Raw genomic sequence first — 21017 nt, forward strand, 5'->3', positions numbered from 1 at the left:
AGGAGGTGCAAATGCTCCTAGAAGCCAGAGCGATAGAGGATGTCCCTCAGGAGTTCAGGAGCAAGGGGGTTTATTCCTGACGTTTCCTGAAAAAGCTGAAGTTCTGCATGGTCTCCCTGGCTTCATTACTCCTTCCCTGGATTCGGGGGACTGGTACTCCGTCCTCAACTTGAAAGTCACGTACTTTCACATGTCAATAGTACCGTCACACAGGCAGTTCCTCCGCTTTGTGGTCAGCAACACCCATTATCAGTTTAGAATTCTCCCCTTTGGCCTATCGGCAGCCCCTCAGGTGTTCACCAAGTGCATGTCGGTTGTAGCCGCCTTCCTGAGGAGGTGACAGGTAGAAGTATTCCCGTATCTAGATGACTGGCTAGTCAAGGGCCGTACCAAAGCTCAGGTGAAGCTGCACGGGAACCTGATACGGTTGACTTTCTACAAGCTCGGACTAATACCGCAAGTGTCAAAATCAACTCTAACCCCCCACCCAGAGAATAGAGTTTATTGGAGCTCTCCTAGACTCAGGTCAAGCCAAAGCATTCCTTTCGGAATCACGTTTCTGACCAGGGGCACCATCATAGAGAATTTACAACGATACCCCACTACTACAGCATGAAATTGCTTGACGTTGCTCAGTCACATGGCTGCTTGTACATAAGTAGTACATCATGCAAGGCTTTGGCTCCGACCTCTTCAGGCCTGGCTGCCCTCAGTGTACAGGCCAAAACGAGACCTCTGAGACAAGTTAGTTACACTTCCTACTCCGGTTATTGAGTCCCTCCTGTGGTGGCTCAGCCCACAAGTGGTGTGCTCAGGAGTGCCCTTCTCAAGGCCCCAACCCTCGATGTCTCTAGTCACGAATGTGTCAGTGATGGGATGGGGAGCGCAGTTAGGAAGACTCAGGGTCTCTGGTCTCAGGCAGAACTTTCACTTCACATCAACGTCAGGGAGCTAAGAGTGGTCTGCCTTGCTTGCCAGATGTTCCAGGCCTATCTGGAAGGCAGATGTGTCAGTATTTACCGAGAATACAACAGCGATGTTCTATATAAACAGACAAGGTGGTACTCGCTCCTCTCCCCTTTGCTAGGAAGCCCTCATGCAATTGCCCACTCATACCTTTTGGGTGCCCAGAATGAACTGGCTGATCATCTCAGCAGATCTTTCCACAATCACTAGTGGTCCCTCTGCCCGGATGTTGTGACAGCATCTTGCAATGGTGGGTGTTTCCCCAGATAGATTTGTTCGCAACAAGTCACCACAGGAAATGTCACCAGTTTTGCTCCTTCCCGAATCAAAACAGCCCGGTCTCCCTTGCAGACGCTTTTCTCCTCCCTTGGAAGGACCACCTGCTTTACGCATTCCCACCCTTCCCGCTTGTATACAAGGTTCTGCTGAAGGTCAGAAGGGACTTGATCTCGTAGGACCATGGCCTCCTCCAGCATCCCTATCTAGAGTCTTTCCACCTCACGGCATGAAAACTCTGTGGCTAAAACCCTTGGAACTCTCATGCTCAGACCCTGTTAGAAAAGTACTCCTTCGCAGCAGGAAGCCATCCATCAACTAGGGCCACTTATTTGGCCAAGTGGAAGAGATTCTCCATTTGGGTATTACAAAAGGACACCCCACCTTTACAGTCATCGATTCCCTTTATCCTGGACTATTTGCTGCACCTGAAACAGCAAGGTCTTTCAGCGTCATCAATAAAGGTGCACTTGGCCGCTATCTCAGCTTTCCATCCCAGTTCGGCCAGTCGTTCAGTTTTTGCTAAGCACTTGGTGGGCCGCTTCCTCAAAGTACTAGATAGACTGTACCCTCAAGTAAGACAGCCAATTCCTCCATGGAACCTCAACCTGATGCACTCTAGATTGATGGGGCCTCTCTTTGAGCCCCTAGCAACATGCTTTCTTCTCTACCTTTCCTGGAAAGTAGTGTTCTTGGTGGCTATAACTTCAGCCAGTAGGGTGTCTGAGCTTAAGGCCTTGACTTCTGAGCCCCCATATACTGTCTTCTATAAGGACACGGTACAGTTGCGGCCACACCCGGCCTTTCTCCCAAAGGTAGTTTCATCATTCCATGTGAACAAGGACACTTTTCTTCCAGTATTTTTTCCTAAGCCGCACACTAGGAGCAGGGAGTGAATGCTCCACTCCCTGGATGTCAGGCGAGCGTTAGCCTTCTACATTGAAAGAACAAAGCCATTTCAAAAATCAACACAACTCTTCATTGCAATTTTAGAGCAGAGGAATGGGCTTACAGTGTCATCCCAAAGAATCTCTTTATGGATCACAGCCTGTATCAGGGCATGCTACGACCTGGCTACGATACCTGCCCTCGTGCTGATGGCACACTCTGTGAGGGCACAGGCGTCCTCGGCAGTGTTCCCATTCAAGCCCATCTGCAGGGCAGCAGCATGGTTATCGATCCACACCTTTACATGGCACTATGCCATTATGCAGCAGGCCAGCAATGATGCCACATTTGGCAGAGCAGTGCTGCGATTTGTGATCCGCTGAACTCTGACCTCTCCTCCTAGGAGATTCTTGGGAGTCACCTATTTGAGTAAGCACTCGAAGAAGAAAAAATGATTATCTACCTTCTCATAACTGTTGCTCTTGGAGATGTGTTCTTCATGTCCATTCTAAGACCCACCCGCCTGCCCCTCTGTCAGAGTATCTGGCAAGAAGGAACTGAAGAGGCGGCGGGTTGACAGGGACCTATATACACCGCCACGAAGGCGCGACTCCGGGAGCTCCACAGCCAACCCAACGGGTACCACTAGGGCAAAAACCTTCCGACAACTGTGCATGCGGCGCGCACGCACCTACTTGGAATGGACATGAGCAACACATCTCAAAGAACAACAGTTACAAGAAGGTAGGTAACTGTTTTTTCCTGTGAGTCCAAAATTTCAGATTCTTTGAGATGAAATGCACTATATAAATGCTGCTCTGGTTCCAGCTCTCCAGAAGCAGAGTTCTCTGAAGGAAAGGGAAGAGTCTTCTTTGTATAGTGAGTTTTACGCACCTTTTCTGTGCAAAAAAATTGGGAAATAGTTGAAGGGCATACATTGGGCATGTATAACAAGCCTTCATATACAGAAATGTAGGGCTGGAAGTGCTCAAGAGGTCATCAAGTCCAGCTCCGTGCACTGAGGCAGGATGAAATAAACCTAGAACATCCCTGACATGTTTTTTTTCAACCTGTTCTTAAAAATCTCCAGTGATGGGGATTCCATAACCTTCCTTGGAATCTATTCCAGAGCTTAACTACACTTATAATTAGAAAGTTTTTTCCTAATATCTAACCTAAATCTCCCTTGCTGCAGAGTAAGCCCATTACTATTTGTCCTACATTCAGTGGACATGGAGAATAATTGATCACCATCCTCTTTATAACAGCCCTTAACATATTTGAAGACTCTTTAGGTCCCTCCCTCAGTCTTCTTTTCTCAAGACTATACATGCACAGTTTTTTAATCTTTCTTCATAGGTTGTTTTCTAAATCTTTTATCATTTTTGTTGCTCTCCTCTAGATTTTCTCCAATTTGTCCATATCTTTCCTAAATTGTGGCATCCAGAATTGGACATAGTACTCCAGCTGAGGCCTCACTAATGCCAAGTAGAGCAGAAAAATTACCTCCCGCATCTTGCATCCAACATTCCTGTTAATACACCCTGGAATAATATCAGCCTTTTTGGCAGCTGCATCACATTGTTCACATTTATGATCCACTATTCAGATCATTTTAATGAGTACTAGCACTTAGCTAGTTGTCCCCCATTTTGTAGTTGTGAATTTGATTTTTCTTCCCAAATGAAGTACCTTGCACTTGTCTTCATTTAATTTCATCTTGTTGATTTCAGATCAGTTCTCCAATTTATCAAGGTCATTTTGAATTCTAATCCTGTCCTTCAAAGTGCTTGCAGCCCTTCCTCTCTTGAGATCATTTACAAATTTTATAAGCATACTCTCCACTCCATTATCCAAGTCACTAATGAAAATATTGAATTGTACCAGACCCAGCACTGACCCCTCTGGACCCACTAGATATGCTCTCCCATTTTGACAGCGAACCATTGATAACTATTCTTTGAATACAATCTTTCAATTAGTTGTGCATCCGCCTTATAGTAATTTCATCTAGATCACATTTCCCTAGTTTGCTTATGAGAATGTCACGTGGGACTGTGTAAAAAGCCTTACTAAAATCAAGATATGTCACATCTGCTGCTGCTTCCCCCCCATCCACTAGGGCAGTAAACCTGTCAGAGAAGGAAATTAGGTTGGTTTGGCATGATTTGTTCTTGACAAATTCATGCTGGCTATTCCTTATAACCCTATTATCCTCTAGGTACTTACAAATTGATAGTTCATTGGTTTATTCCAGTATCTTTCCAGGTATTGAAGTTAGGCTGATTGTTCTATAACTCTACAGGTCCTCTTTGTTCCACTTTTGAAAAATAGGTACTATGTTTGCCCTTCGCCCATCCTCCATGAGCTCTTGAAGAGAATTGCCACCGGTTCCAAGATTGCTTCAGCAAGTTTCTTAAGTATCCTAGGATGAATTTTATCAGGCTCTATCAACTTGAAGACATCTAACTCATCCAACTATTCTTTAAATTGTTCTTTCCCTGTTTTTGCTTGCATTCCTTCCCCTTGTTGTTAATATTAATTTTCTTGAGTATCTGGTGACAATTAACCTTTTTAGTGAAGACTGAAACAAAATAGGCATTAACCACCTCAGCCTGTTTTTATTAGCTCTCCCCCCACACTAAGTAGAAGACCTACACTTTCCTTCATCTTACTTTTGCTCCTAATGTATTTAAAGAACTTCTTACTAGATTTTATGTCCCTTCTTAAGCGTAACTCATTTTGCGCCTTAGCCTTTCTGATTTTGTCCCTATATGGGTGCTGTTCGTTTGTCCTCCTTATTAGCAATTGGTCTGTGTTTCCACTTTTTGTAGGATTCCTTTTTGATTTTCAGGTCATTAAGGCGTTCCCGATCGGAGCCATTTTGGCCTTTTACTGTTCTTTCTATCTTTCCTTTGGATTGGAATAATTGGCAGTTGCGCATTTAATAATTTTATCGCTTAGATTTTCTTCCCACGGGATCTTATCTACCAGTTATCTGAGTTTGTTGAAGTCTGCTTTTTTAAAGTCCATTGTCCTTATTCTGCTTATGATCATCTGTGCTTCTATTGGCCGGTTAAGAGGCAACACGCAGTTCATGTGGGCAATGAAAGAGGCTAGGTCACATCCCCCACACCTTCCCAATTACTTCACTTTTTCGAGTTATAGGTTTCTTTGCCCAAGACACATGTGACCTGTCCTTTTTTTTTTTTTTTTTTTTTTTTACAATAGTTGAACCATTACAGCCAAGTTTACTATAAATCCCTATCTTATTCAAGGTCTTCACTAGAGCCACATGATTTTTTCCATCAAAGATACAGTAGGATTGCCCTAGGCTGCACTTTATGCAGCTTGCATAACTCTGGCTTGGATCAAGTGGTTTAAGGCACTAGGGAGTTGCATGGGCTCTCTCAAAATCTGCCTTTAGGAAGTACTTATGTTTGCCTTAGAATTTCTGGCTGACTGCTTCTTCAACGTTCAGATGATCCTTTACATATACTATGGGAGCCAATTCATTAGCAAGTCTCGCTTTTTGGCTAAGACTCTGGGCAGCAAACTTCATGTCAAAAGTTCACTTAATCAGCTTGCTTTTCAAGAGAGACCTTTTAATGGAGAGGACTTGGACTTTGCAGAAGATAATCTATTTTTTATTTTAATCAGTGGTACGCCTTTATTTCTGTAGTTCAGAATGCACCAGCAAATAGTGATAACAAGCAATATTTTTCTAATGGATAAATTTAGCTTCATCAAATTTATCAAAACAAATCCATACACCTATCCTTAATGTAGGAATTTAATTAGCATACCCATGTGAAACACTGTGTGTTGGGATTATTTAACTATATTTTCTATAAATTAACTCTGCTTTCTATCTTTATTTAACAGTACAGAAATAACTCTGTTGTACAAGCTCAGTTCAGTGCTGACAAAGTATTTAAGAAAAGTTATGTAATCACGGAGCAGATCAGCTTTCAGAGTGGACTCAGTGCCCATTACCATGATGCAGCACTATCCCAGAGCAGCTTATCAATTATACTACTTGTGTCCATGTAGTATCCCAAGTAGAATCAGCTGTAGTTTTTTGGAAAGGGCACTTATAGGTACACCAATGATTCTATAATGTCATAAGCAAAGGACTTCCGCTTCCATATTTCTCGAGACACCTCATCTTGGTTATCTTCCTTGATTGAGAAGAGCTAGAAGAGACTGTCTCTGGAAGCCATCAGCACTGTTCTTTTCTCTGTGATGAGAGTGTCTGTCTGCAAAGCAACACCAAGGGAGTTTGCTATCTATGCAGTTACTCCAGCCCCAGCTGGCTCAGGGAGCAAAAACCACAGCCTAGGAATTGAACCCAAATTCCTTGTATGGCACTGCAGAGCACTGACCAGCCTATAAATCAGTTAATTGGTGTATACTGCAAAGAGGTAATCTCTTTGCTGTGAGCTCTGAAGGAAATATCAAAGCAGCCAAAGTTGTTTGTGATCTATTCTAAATGTCTTTCTGAAATGCCTTCAGAAGGAACATTCTTCTCCTTCTGTGTGTGTGATGCACCAAAAAGGAAGCTAGTTTATGATTTTTTTCTAAACATTAAATTAAAGAGTTCTCTATGCTAGTTGTATGATATTTGGGGGGAAAGCTTGGGACCAAAGAATCTGTCTTTTATTCCAGAGTCCAAACTCCAGATGTAATTATGGAGAAAAAGGCTGAGGAAGCAAAGCTGGTCTGTTTTATTTTGATTGGACCAAAAGTTTAGACTTAAGTTTTCTGTGGTCAGGAGACAGAGATTAAAGGGTCTGTAATTAGGTTCCATACTCCATGTGTCTTAATGCCCAGAAAGGCCAAACCCCTGCTGTGGGCAATGCTAGTTGCCAGAACCATCAAGAATAATTCACAGATGCGAGTGAAAAAGGAAATTATGCACACTTTCTTGTCTCTCTAAGAGGGGGGTAGGGAATATACCACAAAATATCTAGTAAACAAGTAGAATTTGAGGTTGGAGAAAATAGTTTTACTGCTTGAAGCAGATGGCCTGGACCTTGCAGATGTTCCTGTATGTTTGAGTTGTGGTTGTTTTTTTTTAATTCCTCTTCCTCCCCCCACCCCCTTGAATAAAGTACAATGGTGTACACAAGGTAATATGGGTTTCTATATATGTGTATAATACACTATGACGAGTCACCAGAGAGCAGGTATGTCTTTGATCAACAAGTCCTACAGATGTAGCAGTTTGAAGTTTTAGATTAATGGGGTGATGCAGTCTGAGATTACTCCAGGAACTTCCAGTCATTTCTCTTAATAGTGGTGGGTAAAACGAAGTGTTCTTTAAATGGAGTTTACAATTGAGTGTGGGTTGGAAGCTGGAGTGTTTGTGGACTTCTACAAGATGAGTGAGAATGTTTCTGGGCTTTCCACCATTCTTGGGTCCAGGTCACACAAGAGCCAGGACTGACTGAAAACATATTCTGGATTTTGCTCTGAGTGTTTGTTTTTCACTTCACAGGCAAGTCAAAGATCAAAATAAGAAGGTAGCAAACCTGAAACACAAAGAGCAAGTGGAGAAAAAGAAGAGTGCACAGATGCTAGAAGAGGCCAGACGGAGGGAGGACAATCTCAATGACAGCTCCCAACAGCTTCAGGTAGCATAAAAATCTGAATTGGGGGGATATGGCTGATAGCCAGTCTTCTCTCCTTTGTATGCGTGTGCACTTTCTCGCTCCTCTTCCCCCCGCACCTGCTGCCTTGCTTTTCAACTTGTTGGATAATAAAGGAATTGGTTTGTGTTTAAAAGAACAGTTTTATTCCACAGCACTGCGGATAGCTGCCTCTGGCTTCTGCTTCTTCAGTTTCATTCATTTTTATGGTAAGTAAACAGGGATTCAATTGAACTGTAGAGTGGGTCGCTGGAATGGTTTTATCAAATGGATATTACGATTGGGATGTTGATTTCTGTATCATAGCTACTTCTAAGAACTTCTTTCTTTAGTTGCTTTGGGGTATTTTCCAAAAGGATTGACCTTATTTTGCTGGATTTTCTTCATTAAATAAAGGATGAAACACACGACAGCATCAGTAAGTATTCCTGTGGCAATGAAAATGTATTGTGGGTCATGTGGAGGATCACATGTTTTCTGTGATTACCAAGAGCTTCCAGTTGGCACCGAATCCTACTCCACTCCTCATCAGTTCCAGATGTACCCACTAGTCTGCTACATATTTCCCTCTACCCATTAAACTGTCAACGCACTGCTGTATCACCACCTATAAAGTCACCAGCCTCCCACAAAATGGTACAGACAAAATAAAGTTGGCAATTTGAAAGCAAGAGAAACGTTTCTCCATTCACCGAACTTTGATACCAACATCAGAAGTTATGTCAAATAGTGAATAATCAAGTGCTGTAATATCACTGTTATAACTGCTACAGTGGAATAAGGGTAGAGAATGAAGAGTTGTTCAAAAAACTTTCAAGTAAAATTGCTTTAGTATTTCAAAATAATTGCAGCTTTTAAAAAATCATTTTCTTTTCCTTTCCCCATCGTAAGTATAACGTGGAAGTAGTCTGCCTTTTAAGTCGTATTCTAGAAGTTATGATTTCTAACTCTCTATAGATCAGTCCTTCTTTTTATAAACATTTTGCTTGACTTTGCACAGTTGGTCCAATCCTGACCACGGGTATCTCATTATTCTCAGGTATTTGATATCATTCAACTAATAAAGATATAGGACATAATCCTAATTGTTCATTAGAAGGCAAATTCCCCAGTTAATTTAAATTGCCAGTTTTTTGCTCTGTTCTGTGGGAGTATGGTGGGGTGATTTCAACCCTTTCAGTACTTCAGGGAGAACTACAGAGACATGGGTCTGTCCCTGTGTACAATTTTCTCAGCTGTGCCAGCTTGTGGTTTTTCCATCAATGCCAGTCCTGTACAGAGCATGCGCTCAAAGAGTTAACTTCCAAGTGCGTGTAGTGATCTCATGACTAGACTTTTTAAAAGCCTTGGATATGGGAATTCTATAGCTGCTAATGCATTCTGCAGGTACAATGCTACAGAAATCCACAAGGCCCTAGTTATGTGACAGCGTATGTTCAGACTACACAATCCTCTTTGTATTTGCAAAGTCTTTTCAAAATTTTCCTTGAAGATTTTTTTTATTTACTTAGGTTTTTGAACAATGCTTATGTAAATATGTTAATTCTGAAAATGTATGTATTTGGCATCTGAGTTAATAATCTAGTGGATGGTGGTACTTATCAAGTTGTGCCATCCCAGGTAGGTTATCATTTCTGTAGTGCAATGATTCCAGGTTTCAAAAGTGCACTCTTTTTTCTCACTTGTTTCTTCCTTTTCATCACTATTTCCCTCCCATGCAAATGGAGCATATGGGGAAAGGTAGACTGAAATATGTCCTTTTATTGTAGCTCACAGCTCCTTATTTACATGTTAAAGATGTTGGCTTATTCCTAGAAGTGATATGTTTTCTGTAAAGTTATACAATTCTGGACAGAAAATGGCATTCTGTTCACTGATGTGACACTTCATTTCTGTGCAGAATATTTTCCTCTGAAAATTAACCAACAAATTGTAATATGCTTGGTAATTGCCACACACAGAGATTCACATACCTGTTACTCAGTTTATTGTGGATTTGTGCAGGTAGGGGGAAGAGCGGTCAGGTGATAAGCTTTTGCTCAGAAATCAAGCATCAGGTCAAGGAAAAGTGTAATTTCTTTCCTGAATTGTCTACATAGACAATCAGTATAGATATCCTTTTACAGAGAACTGGTTTGTCACTCATACTTTGTATGGTCAGATGTGGCCTTGTAGATATGGACTGGGACTCAGGAGACCTGGGTTTTGTTTCTGTCTCAGCCACTGGCCTGCTGGGTGACCATGGGCAAGTTACGTCACCTTCCTGTGGCCTCACTTTCCCCACCTTTTGTAAAGTGCTTTGAGATCTTCTGATGAAAAGTGCTATGTAAGAGCTAGGTGGTGGTATAATTCCTTACTGTACTTATGGATCATTTGTGCAGTAAAGGTGTCATGGAACAGTGTATTTCTAAACATATGTACAACTATGAATTGGCACATTTTTAGTATGAAAACTTAGATTGAAAATTTGAATCTGCAAATAAGTAACCAACTTAAATCTCTGAATTAGAATCTAGGAATAAGTAACCAGTTTCCTCTAATAGGGAAGGAAATTAAATTAATTGGATGACCTTTTTACTTTATTGCTATTATCTGAAAGGTTGGCTTTTCAATATTGATTTGGATTCCTATAATAGCACCAAGACAACTGAATAAAGAAAGAAACAAAACCTGAGAAGGGGAATGCCACAGTATATAATTTGCTGGCATATTGTCTACTCCTTGTGATGATCCAGCCCTTTCATTTTGAGACAGATGACTGCGGTAACTTCTTGTACTGTACATCTTGCCAATGACTCTTGTAGCGTGTTATATTCTGCTTAATCAGGCATAAATAAATTTCAGATAAAAATATGCGTTGGCAGAGGCATATGAGAACTCAGGATTGGCATAGCATGAGCTGATGCACAAATCAGACTTTAAGATATGTACAGAAGTCTGTACAGCATTAGCTTTACTTGGTTATGATCAGTGTCATTCTCACTTTAATGGTTATAACCTCTCCACACCCAAAGCCTTCAAAAATGCACATTGTGGTGAAGTTATAAAATTTGATTGCTTATTTGACAAGGACAAAGGAGCCTTTTCCAGCTTGTGCAGAGTTCTTTTGGGTTTTTTTCTATGATAGGTTGGGTTGGTTTGAGAGTTTGTTGTTGGGGGGGGGGGGGGATGATGTGGCTTTATAGAGAGAGAGAGACCTATCTCATAGAGCTGGAAGGGACCCTGCCTTCACTAGCAGGACCAAATACTGATTTTGCCCCAGATCCCTACGTGGCCCCCCTCAAGGATTGAACTCACAACCCTGGGTTTAGCAGGCCAATGCTCAAACCACTGAGCCATCCCTCGCCCTTTCAGGTTTTCTTTGTAATGGTCCCCAGCAGTTAGCCATTCAAAATGTGTAAACTGCAACACTCATAAAGGTCAACTGGATTAAGGAGAGGTAAGAAGTTTCATGAAAACCAGTCCCTTTGTTACCGGTATGGGTATGTCAGCTTCCTGTCACCTGGATACCAGCATCTCATTTGGGTGGGCTAATTTATAGAGAGCCTCTCCCCATGTTCACAGAAGAGTGAAGTGAATGCTTTCATTCGGAGATGAAAAAGGATTTTAGATGTAAATAAAAATATCAGACTAAAGTAAAATATGGAGTGTTTAATGACAAGGGGCTGGTCCAATAAAACCCTTTCCTTTAGGAGGGCTCTTTGCTTGCAGCTTGTCTCTCTAAGACTTCAGCATTTTGGTTTCCTGGAAGTAGAATCTACCAAATACCACATTTCAGTTCCTTAAACATGGAAGCCTGTCTTTTCCTTAGTCTCTCAGGAACACTGTTTGCTAATTGATTAAAAAAATTAAATCTGGGGGAAATATATATATTTTATATGCAAACATTGTTGGGTTTGGGGTCAGGACACATAAGCACCAATTTCAGATAATTTTGGTCTTGGTGGTTTTGGCTGGAATTAATAAGAAGACATTATGAAATGCTTAAAAATACGATATCCGTATTCCTAAACTGGCCATCTGCAATCCAGCCGAATAAACATGCTTTCAAGCACATATTCCACTCCTGTCTCTGTCCCTAACAGGCCTGTGGTTTCTTTCTTCCTGAGTCCAGTAACAAAGTATTCGTTTATAGAGAGAGCTCTGATGATGGAAATTTGGCATTTTGGGGAGCGCGGGCGGGGAGAGTGTGGGGGGAGGGGACCCACCGGAAAATGGAAACCATAACATCTCAATTCTGTTGAACTGGATAAACGGGTTTCTAAATTTGTCCCTCCCTTCTGGGATCCCTTAAAACCACAATTCTCCAGAGATCTGAGAGGTTAACGAGTGCCTGGTCTATAACTGGATGAAAAAATAGGCTTCTGGTCCTAAGTAGAAAAGGGCAACATAAAAAACTTTTGCTTCAAGGAACTGACAAATCGGCACAGACCCATTGGAAAACATCTGAAATCATGAGATGCCATCTTGTCTTGGTAAGGTGACATTTGGTGAAGTTTCATGAAATATTGAGTGGATATTCAAGAGCAGGGTCTGTTGGAGTTTTCGGGCAGAAGTAGGAGGATGCTGTCACTGTTTCAGTTCTGGCATTATCTTTGTTGCCTTTAGTGACTGTTGCTAAGCACTTGTGTATTGAAGTAATATCTAGCGTAATAGGTTTCAGAGTGGTAGCCGTGTTAGTCTGCATCAGCAAAAACAAGAAGGAGTCCTTGTGGCACCTTAGAGACTAACAAATTTATTTGGGCATAAGCTTTCGTGGGCTAAAACCCATTTCATCAGGTGCATGGAGTGAAAAATAGAGTAAGCAGTATATCTATTACAGCACATGAAAAGATGGGAGTTGCCTTACCAAGTGAGGGGTCAGTGCTAACGAGGCCAATTCAGTCAAGTTGGAAGTGGCCTATTCTCAACACTTGACAAGAAGGGGTAAGTAACAACAGAGGGAAAATTACTTTTTGTAGTGCTGTAATATATATACCACTTACTGTATTTTTCACTCCATGCATCTAGCGTAATGAGTATATTGCTCCCTCTATACATTTATGCTTCTATAACTCCTGTATGATAACTTGAGTATTAGGGAGAGAATATATCCGTAAAAGAATTTTCAGTCCAAGCAGTTACGTGGTTTTTGTTTGTTTTAATAGCCCTTGTACAGTATATGGTAGATCAGTAGCCACTGCACTGGGACCCAAGCCAAACTAGGGGAAATTGGTGGATAGCAGTTCAATCAGGATAAAGCTGTCAAGTTTGCTACTTCAGATTCAGTAATTTTAAGTATTTATCATGAGGCCAAGTAATATATATGCGTGTAATGAATTCAAGCAACTCAAGGATCTGAGAGCCAAAGTGGAATACATCTAGTCTTGAATTCCTAAAGTGAAAATTTCAATCCCAACACTCACTGATTTTTAAGGATTGTTTGAGGGAGAGTGGTAGAGCTTGTTGCCCCTATTCCTTTGAATAGGTAGCCATAATCGTGCCAGTTAAAGGCCAGGAGGGTCTAGTTGTGGTGTTTACAGGGCACCAGAGCATTATGCTAGAGGAGGCTGAATAGTTGAGAACTATTTTGTGAGGGCTACGAAAATTTATTGTAAGAATGCTGGTTCTCTCCAGCAAGTTAGGTCACTTTATAGACAGGTACTGGGAAGGAAACTGATTACTTAGATAGCAACAGAGGGTCCTGTGGCACCTTTAAGACTAACAGAAGTATTGGAGCATAAGCTTTCGTGGGTGAATGCCCACTTCATCAGATGCAAGACGCACTTTGCATCTGATGAAGTGGGCATTCACCCACGAAAGCTTATGCTCCAATACTTCTGTTAGTTTTAAAGGTGCCACAGGACCCTCTGTTGCTTTTTACAGATTCAGACTAACACGGCTACCCCTCTGATACTTGATTACTTAGATGTTGATATCAAGGTGCAAGGAAATGCAGGATAGGAGTCAAGGAAGGAATATTTAGGGTACAAAGTACCATAGAAAGCTGAAACTCAAGACAGAAGTATTACTAGATACACACTTACCATCAGTCAGATAGAGAACTAGAGTGTTCCCATGCATGGACAAGAAGACTTCAGAGAAGAAGAGTGAAAGTTCATTAGGAACTTTTTGGGTTAGTGAAGTCTTGCACTGCTGGAAGGGGCTCAGTCTAAACTTTAAGCATGCCAGATTGCTGCCAGTGAATACAGAAATTTGGGGAATAATTTAAAACTAGGATTTGAAGGAAAGCCATCCGGTGCAGAGGGCAGTTCAGGCTGGACAGAAATACAGTAACTCCTCACTTAGTCATCCCAGTTAATGTTGTTTCGTTGTTACGTTGCTAATCAATTAGGGAACATGCTCGTTTAAAGTTGCCCAATGCTCCCTTATAACGTTGTTTGGCAGCCTCCTGCTTTGTCCACTACTTGCAGGAAGAGCAGCCCGTTGCAGCTAGCTGGTGGGGGCTTGGAACCAGGGTGGACCGGCAGCCCCCCATCAGCTCCCTTATCAGCTCCCTGCTCCCCTAAGTTCCCTGTGCAGCAGCCGCCCAGCATACTATCAACTGCCAGCAGTTCAGTTGTCCCTCCCCCCAGTGCCATGTGCAGCTCCTGCCCTCTGCCTTGGAGCTGCTCCTGGGAGCCTCCTGCTTGCTGTGCAGGGGAGGGGGGAAGAGAGGGGCTAATGTCAGGGTGTCCTCCTGCCCCCTGCTTACCGCTTCTCCATATAGAGCAGGGTGGGGACAGGAGAGGGCTCAGGACGGAGAGAGCTTGCTGGCTGCAGCTGCTATCTCAACTTCCTGATCTTTTTAAAGGCAATGTACTTAGAATGGTGTCAGCATACTTAAAGGGGCAATGCACATATCACACACACACACACACACACACACACACACACACACACACACACACACACACAGTGTGTCTCTGTCTGCCATGCTGTCTCCCCTCCCTCCATTCATGCTGCCTTGTAGAGTAAGGCTACATTAACAACATGTTAACCCTTGAGGGCTCAGCCAAGTGCTAGTTCATCGTTTAGCAGTGTAAGGCATTCTCTGGGAAGTATCGCACCCTCTTCCACCCTATAACTTCACCACCTCAACCAAGCTTCACAATCATCATTGCTGTGTGCAATATTAAATTGTTTTTTTAAAACTTATACTGTGTGTGTGTGTGTGTGTGTGTGTATATAATATAGTATATATATATATATATATATATAATATAGTTTTTTGTCTGGTGAAAAACATTTCCCTGGACCCTAACCCCCCCTATTTACATTAATTCTTATGGGGAAATTGGATTCACTTAACATTGTTTTGCTAAAGTTGCATTTTTCCTCGTTATGCGAGGAGTTACTGTACTAATATGGCTGTAGAAGTGATGAGGAACAAAAGAATTTAACTTGTTTCCAGTCCAAAGGCAGTTGAGGATCTAGTGGTTCAGATTTCAGCTGAATGAACCTATTAACAATAGCTCTACTGTAATCAGGAAGACATTTGTGCATTTAATTCATAAAATGAAAGCTTAAATACAATGCTGGAATGTTTGACTTGTCAAGGAGACCAGAATAATTGGTGACTTCAAGATGTGAACTAATTTTAAAAATTGAGACATGGATCGTTAAAGCAAATTATTCATATCATAAACAACTGCTTTTTGAGCAGTTTTGTTTTAGAGCCTCGTAGAGCAAGATGGAGTTAATTTTGGTGGTGTGTGTTGGAGTTCCTCTGGGTAATAGTGAACAGTGCACAATTGTTAGGTTTCACATTCACTAAAGGAGGAGACTCCATTTTGGAAATGCAAGTAAGTCACCAGGACTGGATGGTTTTCATCTAAAGTTCAAAAGGGAAAGTGCAGAATAGTGGCAATACTGATGAAGGTTTTAGACCAATGGTTGTGGAATCCCTTCCATTCTGTTTTTGACTCCCTTGTAACTTTTTCAAAATCTCCTTCAATATGAAAACCAACATGTTTCGTTTCAATCCAGGGAGAACTATTAAAATACTTGAAACTAATCGCTCTAGCCATTTTTGGAATGATTTAACTTAGAAAATATAACTTTTTTGACTCTTCAAAAATCAGCTTTTTGAGGATACCATAATGTAAATGGCTAGCTTTCAAATATTAAAACTTGTAGTGTACTTACTGTTTAATGGGATATAGTACAGAGGTTGGTTTGAAGACATTTTGTTCAAAAATAAAATTTAAAATTTCCTTGCAAACTGACTATGCTTCATCAGCTCTGAAAGTAAATTGGTAGTGCATCAGAGTCGCCAGTTAACTGGTTAGGCCTCAGAGAATTGGATATAAGTCTACAGTGGAGAAAGGATGACACAGCACCAGGTGTTGTACAAATGTAATCTCCACAGCAGGTTTAGTCTCCATCAACAACTGCAGCATACTGCAAAGAATTTAATGTTCTGTAGACGCAACTATCTATTCTAATAGATTGTAATTTCTAGTACAGAATACCCAGTTACAACAGACACGGATTAGTGTTTTATGTTCACAGGTGCATGGAGAAAAATTCGCTCCTGCTCTTGCCGTTCTCAAGCTCTCTGCCTGCAGGAGAGGAAGATCATGAACTCCTCTTTGCCAATGGCCTATGATGTCCTTTTGGCTGCCTATCTCATTGTGAGGGATTGTTCCTCTGTTGGGAATACAAAATGTATTGGAAATTGTTTCAGTGTATTATTCCACATAGCATCTGGGGCATTGTTGTTCAAGCTTTTCAGCCTGAGGACTGAACATCTTATTTCAAAAGGCTCCATCAGTACTTAGAGTCTCAGTCTCTGCCCTGTTCTGCTTCTTTTTCACTGCTCAGGTAGTGCAAAGGGAGTATTGTAAATGTGTAGCACAAAAAAAAATGGCTGCAGAGAGAAATTATTCATTGGACTAGTTGAGAACTAGTGCACAGTATCAAAAATTAGTATAAAGTGAAATATCAGATTGTTTTCATTTTGGATCTATGCTATAGGACTTTGGCTCCAAGAAACTTGACATTCGACATTGGGAATGATGGACTCATAAGCTTTGATTTAAAAACAAAAGTTTCTTCCATTTTCCCTGCAGAAAGAGCACAAAATATAAATTTGTCTCAAGGAAGATCATAAGGGGTGCCGGCATGTCACCTCAGGCAAATCAAGGATGGGGTGTGGGACACATCTGGAGGTTCACAGGAAAGGAGGGAATCTTCCCAAGCCCTTTGTTCTCACCTTGTTCACCTTACTTGTGAACCTACTGGTGTTTGAATCTCCATTTACCTAAGGAGGCTTCTCGGTGCCACTCTTCCAACCCTCCCCACCCCAAAATGCTTCCTTAAGTCTCATTTACATTTTTCAGTGTATCTTAATAGGAGCAGAATTAAGGTACTTTGAGTGCCTTGCTTAAGAAGTGCAACCCTAACTCTGCCATTTCCTGGTTTTCTAACATTTGAGGGTTTTTTAAAAAACTAAGTTTATTGTAATGCACGTATTGAGCAGTTCATGCAATATGACAGCAATATTATCTCCAGGCTTTTTGTCTGATAAATGTGTAAAAAGTCTTGAGTATTTTTATTGCTGTTAATGTTTTGTGACAGACCCAGACCAGTGGGGTACAGGAGTCTGGTAGAGGGCAAATATACTGGTCACTGGATGAGTAGTTTTCTGTTCCCTGAGTGACCAGAGAAGGGGCTGCACTAGAGTAATCAGGAACCTGCTAGAACCAGTTAAGGCAGGCAGGCTAATTAGGACACCTGGAGCCAATTAAGAAGCAGCTGCTAGAATCAATTAAGGCAGGCTAATCAAGGCACCTGGGTTTTAAAAGGAGCTCACTTCAGTTTGTGGTGGGAGTGTGAGGAGCTGGGAGCAAGAGGCGCAAGGAGCTGAGAGTGAGAGGGTGTGCTGCTGGAGGACTGAGGAGCACAAGCGTTATCAGACACCAGGAGGAAGGTCCTGTGGTGAGAATAAGGAAGGTGTTTGGAGGAGGCCATGGGGAAGTAGCCCAGGGAGTTGTAGCTGTCATGCAGCTGTTACAGGAGGCACTATAGACAGCTGCAGTCCACAGGGCCCTGGGCTGGAACCCGGAGTAGAGGGCGGGCCCGGGTTCCCCCCAAACCTCCCAATTGACCTGAACTGTGGGTTCTTCCAGAGGGGAAGGTCTCTGGGCTGTTCCCCAACCCACATGGTGAATCTCTGAGGCAAGAAAATCCGCCAATAAGCGCAGGACCCACCAAGATAGAGGAGGAACTTTGTCACAGTTTGTAATATTGCACGTCAAGATAATGAGGGTAAGCAAAAATTTTACACTTTTTAATGAAGAATGCTTTGCCAGGATCATAAAATAATGGCTATTTCACATACATACACCTCTACCCCGATATAACGCTGTCCTCGGGAGCTAAAAAATCTTACTGCGTTATAGGTGAAACCGTGTTCTATCGAACTTGCTTTGATCCGCCGGAGCGCGCAGCCCACCCACCCCCCGGAGCGCTGCTTTACCGTGTTATATCCGAATTCGTGTTATATCGGGTCGTGTTATATTGGGGTAGAGGTGTACATGTATGAATGGTTTGGGTGTATTATTAAAGAGCGCAGGTGTAGATTTTGCCTTCCTCTGAAGTATAAAAGGTATTACCTAACACCAGACTAGACAGACCTGTTGTCTGATTTGATATGGCAGTTACATAAAAGTAGGATCTGTCATTTCTAAGTGACTGGTGTTTATGGTATTACCTAGGTTGTTACAGGATTACCTCCTGTTTTATTAGACTAGAAGATAGTGCTCTAGAGAGAAGGCCTGTTACCATAACATTTACAAAGGCTAAGCTTGAGAGAGCAGACTTGACATTTAGAAAGGGTAAGTGGATCCCTGGCAGATGCTTATGCATCTGCTCCATTTGCTTTTACTCTGTAATTTGCTTTATAACAGGTTTAAATATTATTTATATTTATAAAATATAAATATAAATATTTAGCATGTACTGGGGAGACAGATTCACCTTGTCCACCTTGTGGAGTATCCTTAAAAAGCGTAATACTTAGGTATTTAATTCTGCATTTTGGAATTGTGTAAAAATACTCTGCAGTATTTAAGACTCTTCCTGGAGTAATTTTGTGTGGAGTAAACCCTGCTTATTCCAGAAATAGGCAGCATCTCAAGTATCCCAGTACTTGATAACTATACATTGAGATTTTTATTAGGAGAAAGCCATTAAGAACCTTGACATCTTTTGACAGATGAAATAGGGCTCTCTGCATCTTAGTATAGCTCTCTGATCAGTCAGAACTGTTATTCTCTAGACACTCCCTTTGTTCTTAAACTTGACTGTAAAAGTGCTAGTTGTTTGGGGAAGATGAGACCAGCTAGATGCACTCCGCTGTCTAGTTGGCAAGGAAATGCATTGGTGCCCATTATAACAGGCAAGAGATTAAACACTGTGAAGATAGTACTGCTGACTCTGTGCCAACTATCTCAACCACTAGTTATTCCTTGCAAGTGTGTGGGTTTTTTTAAGATTAGTATCTTAGTTCAAAACCCTTTGCTGAAAACTGTCAGAGAGATTAATGTGATTGTTGACAACATACTGTGACTCCTGTGAGAGAATTCTCTTGAGAATAGAAAACGTTAAGGGCTAGGTTTAAGCAAAACAATAGAAATACTTTAAGGGAAAAACCAGATCTTTACATTTTGGTGTTTTGTTTCATGGGCTCAAAAGATGGTAATAAATTTGCATTTTACCATCTTCTGGTTTTTATCTCTTTTTAAACTTTATTTCATTTGCTGTTTTGAAACCTCTTCCTGACTAGTCCCTTCTGGAGAATAAAAATATCCATTCTGCTGCAGTGAATTCTGTACTTTCATTGCTGAAGAAAGCTGTTGCCCTGCTTTTCACTGGCTGTGGCCAATGGGGGCGCAAGGGAGTGTTCATTGTGCAGCTCACATGAAGGTTGGAATTTACTCTTTCTAAATCTTATTAAATAAATTGAAATAAATTATTTTTAGTTCCATTTTCTATGATAATGAGTGGTTCAGTATTTACTCTAAAACGTTTAGCATAATTGATTTGCCCATGGTAATAAACCTAAACATTCCCTTGTTGTGCTTTTACATTCTTTCTGTGTCTTGCTTATCTCCTCCCCCCTCCCCCCAACTTTATTTTGTCCTTTCTTTAGAAATAATCCTATTCTACATCTTACCAGTGCTTTCTCTATTAAATTTCCCTCTCGGCAAACGCTTGCACACACTTTAGGATATATGAAAACACTTATTCTTTTTGTGGAACGTTGTACAAATATTAACTGGAGATGAGACTTCGACTAGAAATCTGTGCCCCATGTATGGAAAAAGTGACTGACAAAAGTCTGCAAAGCACTGCAAGTCAGCATCAGTCCTTTCAGCTTCTCTGGAAAATTGTTGAACGTGTAGCTCAGGGGTAGGCAACCTATGGCATGCAAGCTGATTTTCAGTGGCACTCACACTGCCCGGGTCCTGGCCACCGGTCCGGGGGGCTCTGCATTTTAATTTAATTTTAAATGAAGTTTCTTAAACATTTTAAAAACCTTATTAACTTTACATACAGCAATAGTTTAGTTATATATTACAGACTTATAGAAAGAGACCTTCTAAAAATGTTAAAATGTATTACTGGCACGCGAAACTTTAAATTAGAGTGAATAAATGAAGACTCAGCACACCACTTCTGAAAGGTTGCCGACCCCTGGTGTAGCTGCAAGAAAAGAACTTACTGCATCTGTTGGCATCTGCTTCTTTTCTGAATTCTTAATCCTCCAGAGATAATTAAATTTCATTAATAAACTCAACTGGGGTATTACATTTTGTTGTTGTATTTCCACACAAAAACACATGAATTTAGAGTCCAGATTGAGAGAGAGAGATTAAAAAGCAAGGAAATAAGCAAGTAAGTCATTCAATACTCCATTTATACTCAACTCATCAGTTCTCTTCTCATCCACGACTCCCTTCTTTGTCACCCAGGGTCCACAATCTCCACCCTCCTCCTGAATGACTGTTTGGCACCCTTGAAGCCCAACCACGTTTTATTTGTTACATGTTTATTTTTATTAATATACAGTTAGTGTGGATTTCATAAATTAAATTGTACATAGATTTTTTTTTTTTTTTTTACTGATGTGTTGAAGTATGCCAGATTGCAATTGGTGAATGTGATATGCTTTTCTGTAATGCTTAGGAAAAATTACTTGAATAAGTGATCTGTATTAGTGATTGCTCTAAAGCTGGTATTTTTTTATGT

The 21017-nt window shown here is 41.2% G+C and overlaps 1 protein-coding gene across 1 annotated transcript in view; it reads left to right on the forward strand.

Annotated features, from left to right (window-relative positions):
- Nucleotides 1–21017, forward strand: part of ERC1 (ELKS/RAB6-interacting/CAST family member 1) — a 569800-nt gene that overhangs the window by 277497 nt on the left and 271286 nt on the right. Inside the window, exon 13 of the mRNA XM_065406940.1 lies at nt 7631–7766. Coding sequence (XP_065263012.1) covers nt 7631–7766 — 136 coding nt within the window. The remainder of the gene's footprint in view (nt 1–7630; nt 7767–21017) is intronic.

This window comes from Emys orbicularis, chromosome 1 (genome assembly GCF_028017835.1).
Source record: "Emys orbicularis isolate rEmyOrb1 chromosome 1, rEmyOrb1.hap1, whole genome shotgun sequence".
Lineage (NCBI taxonomy): Eukaryota > Metazoa > Chordata > Testudines > Emydidae > Emys > Emys orbicularis.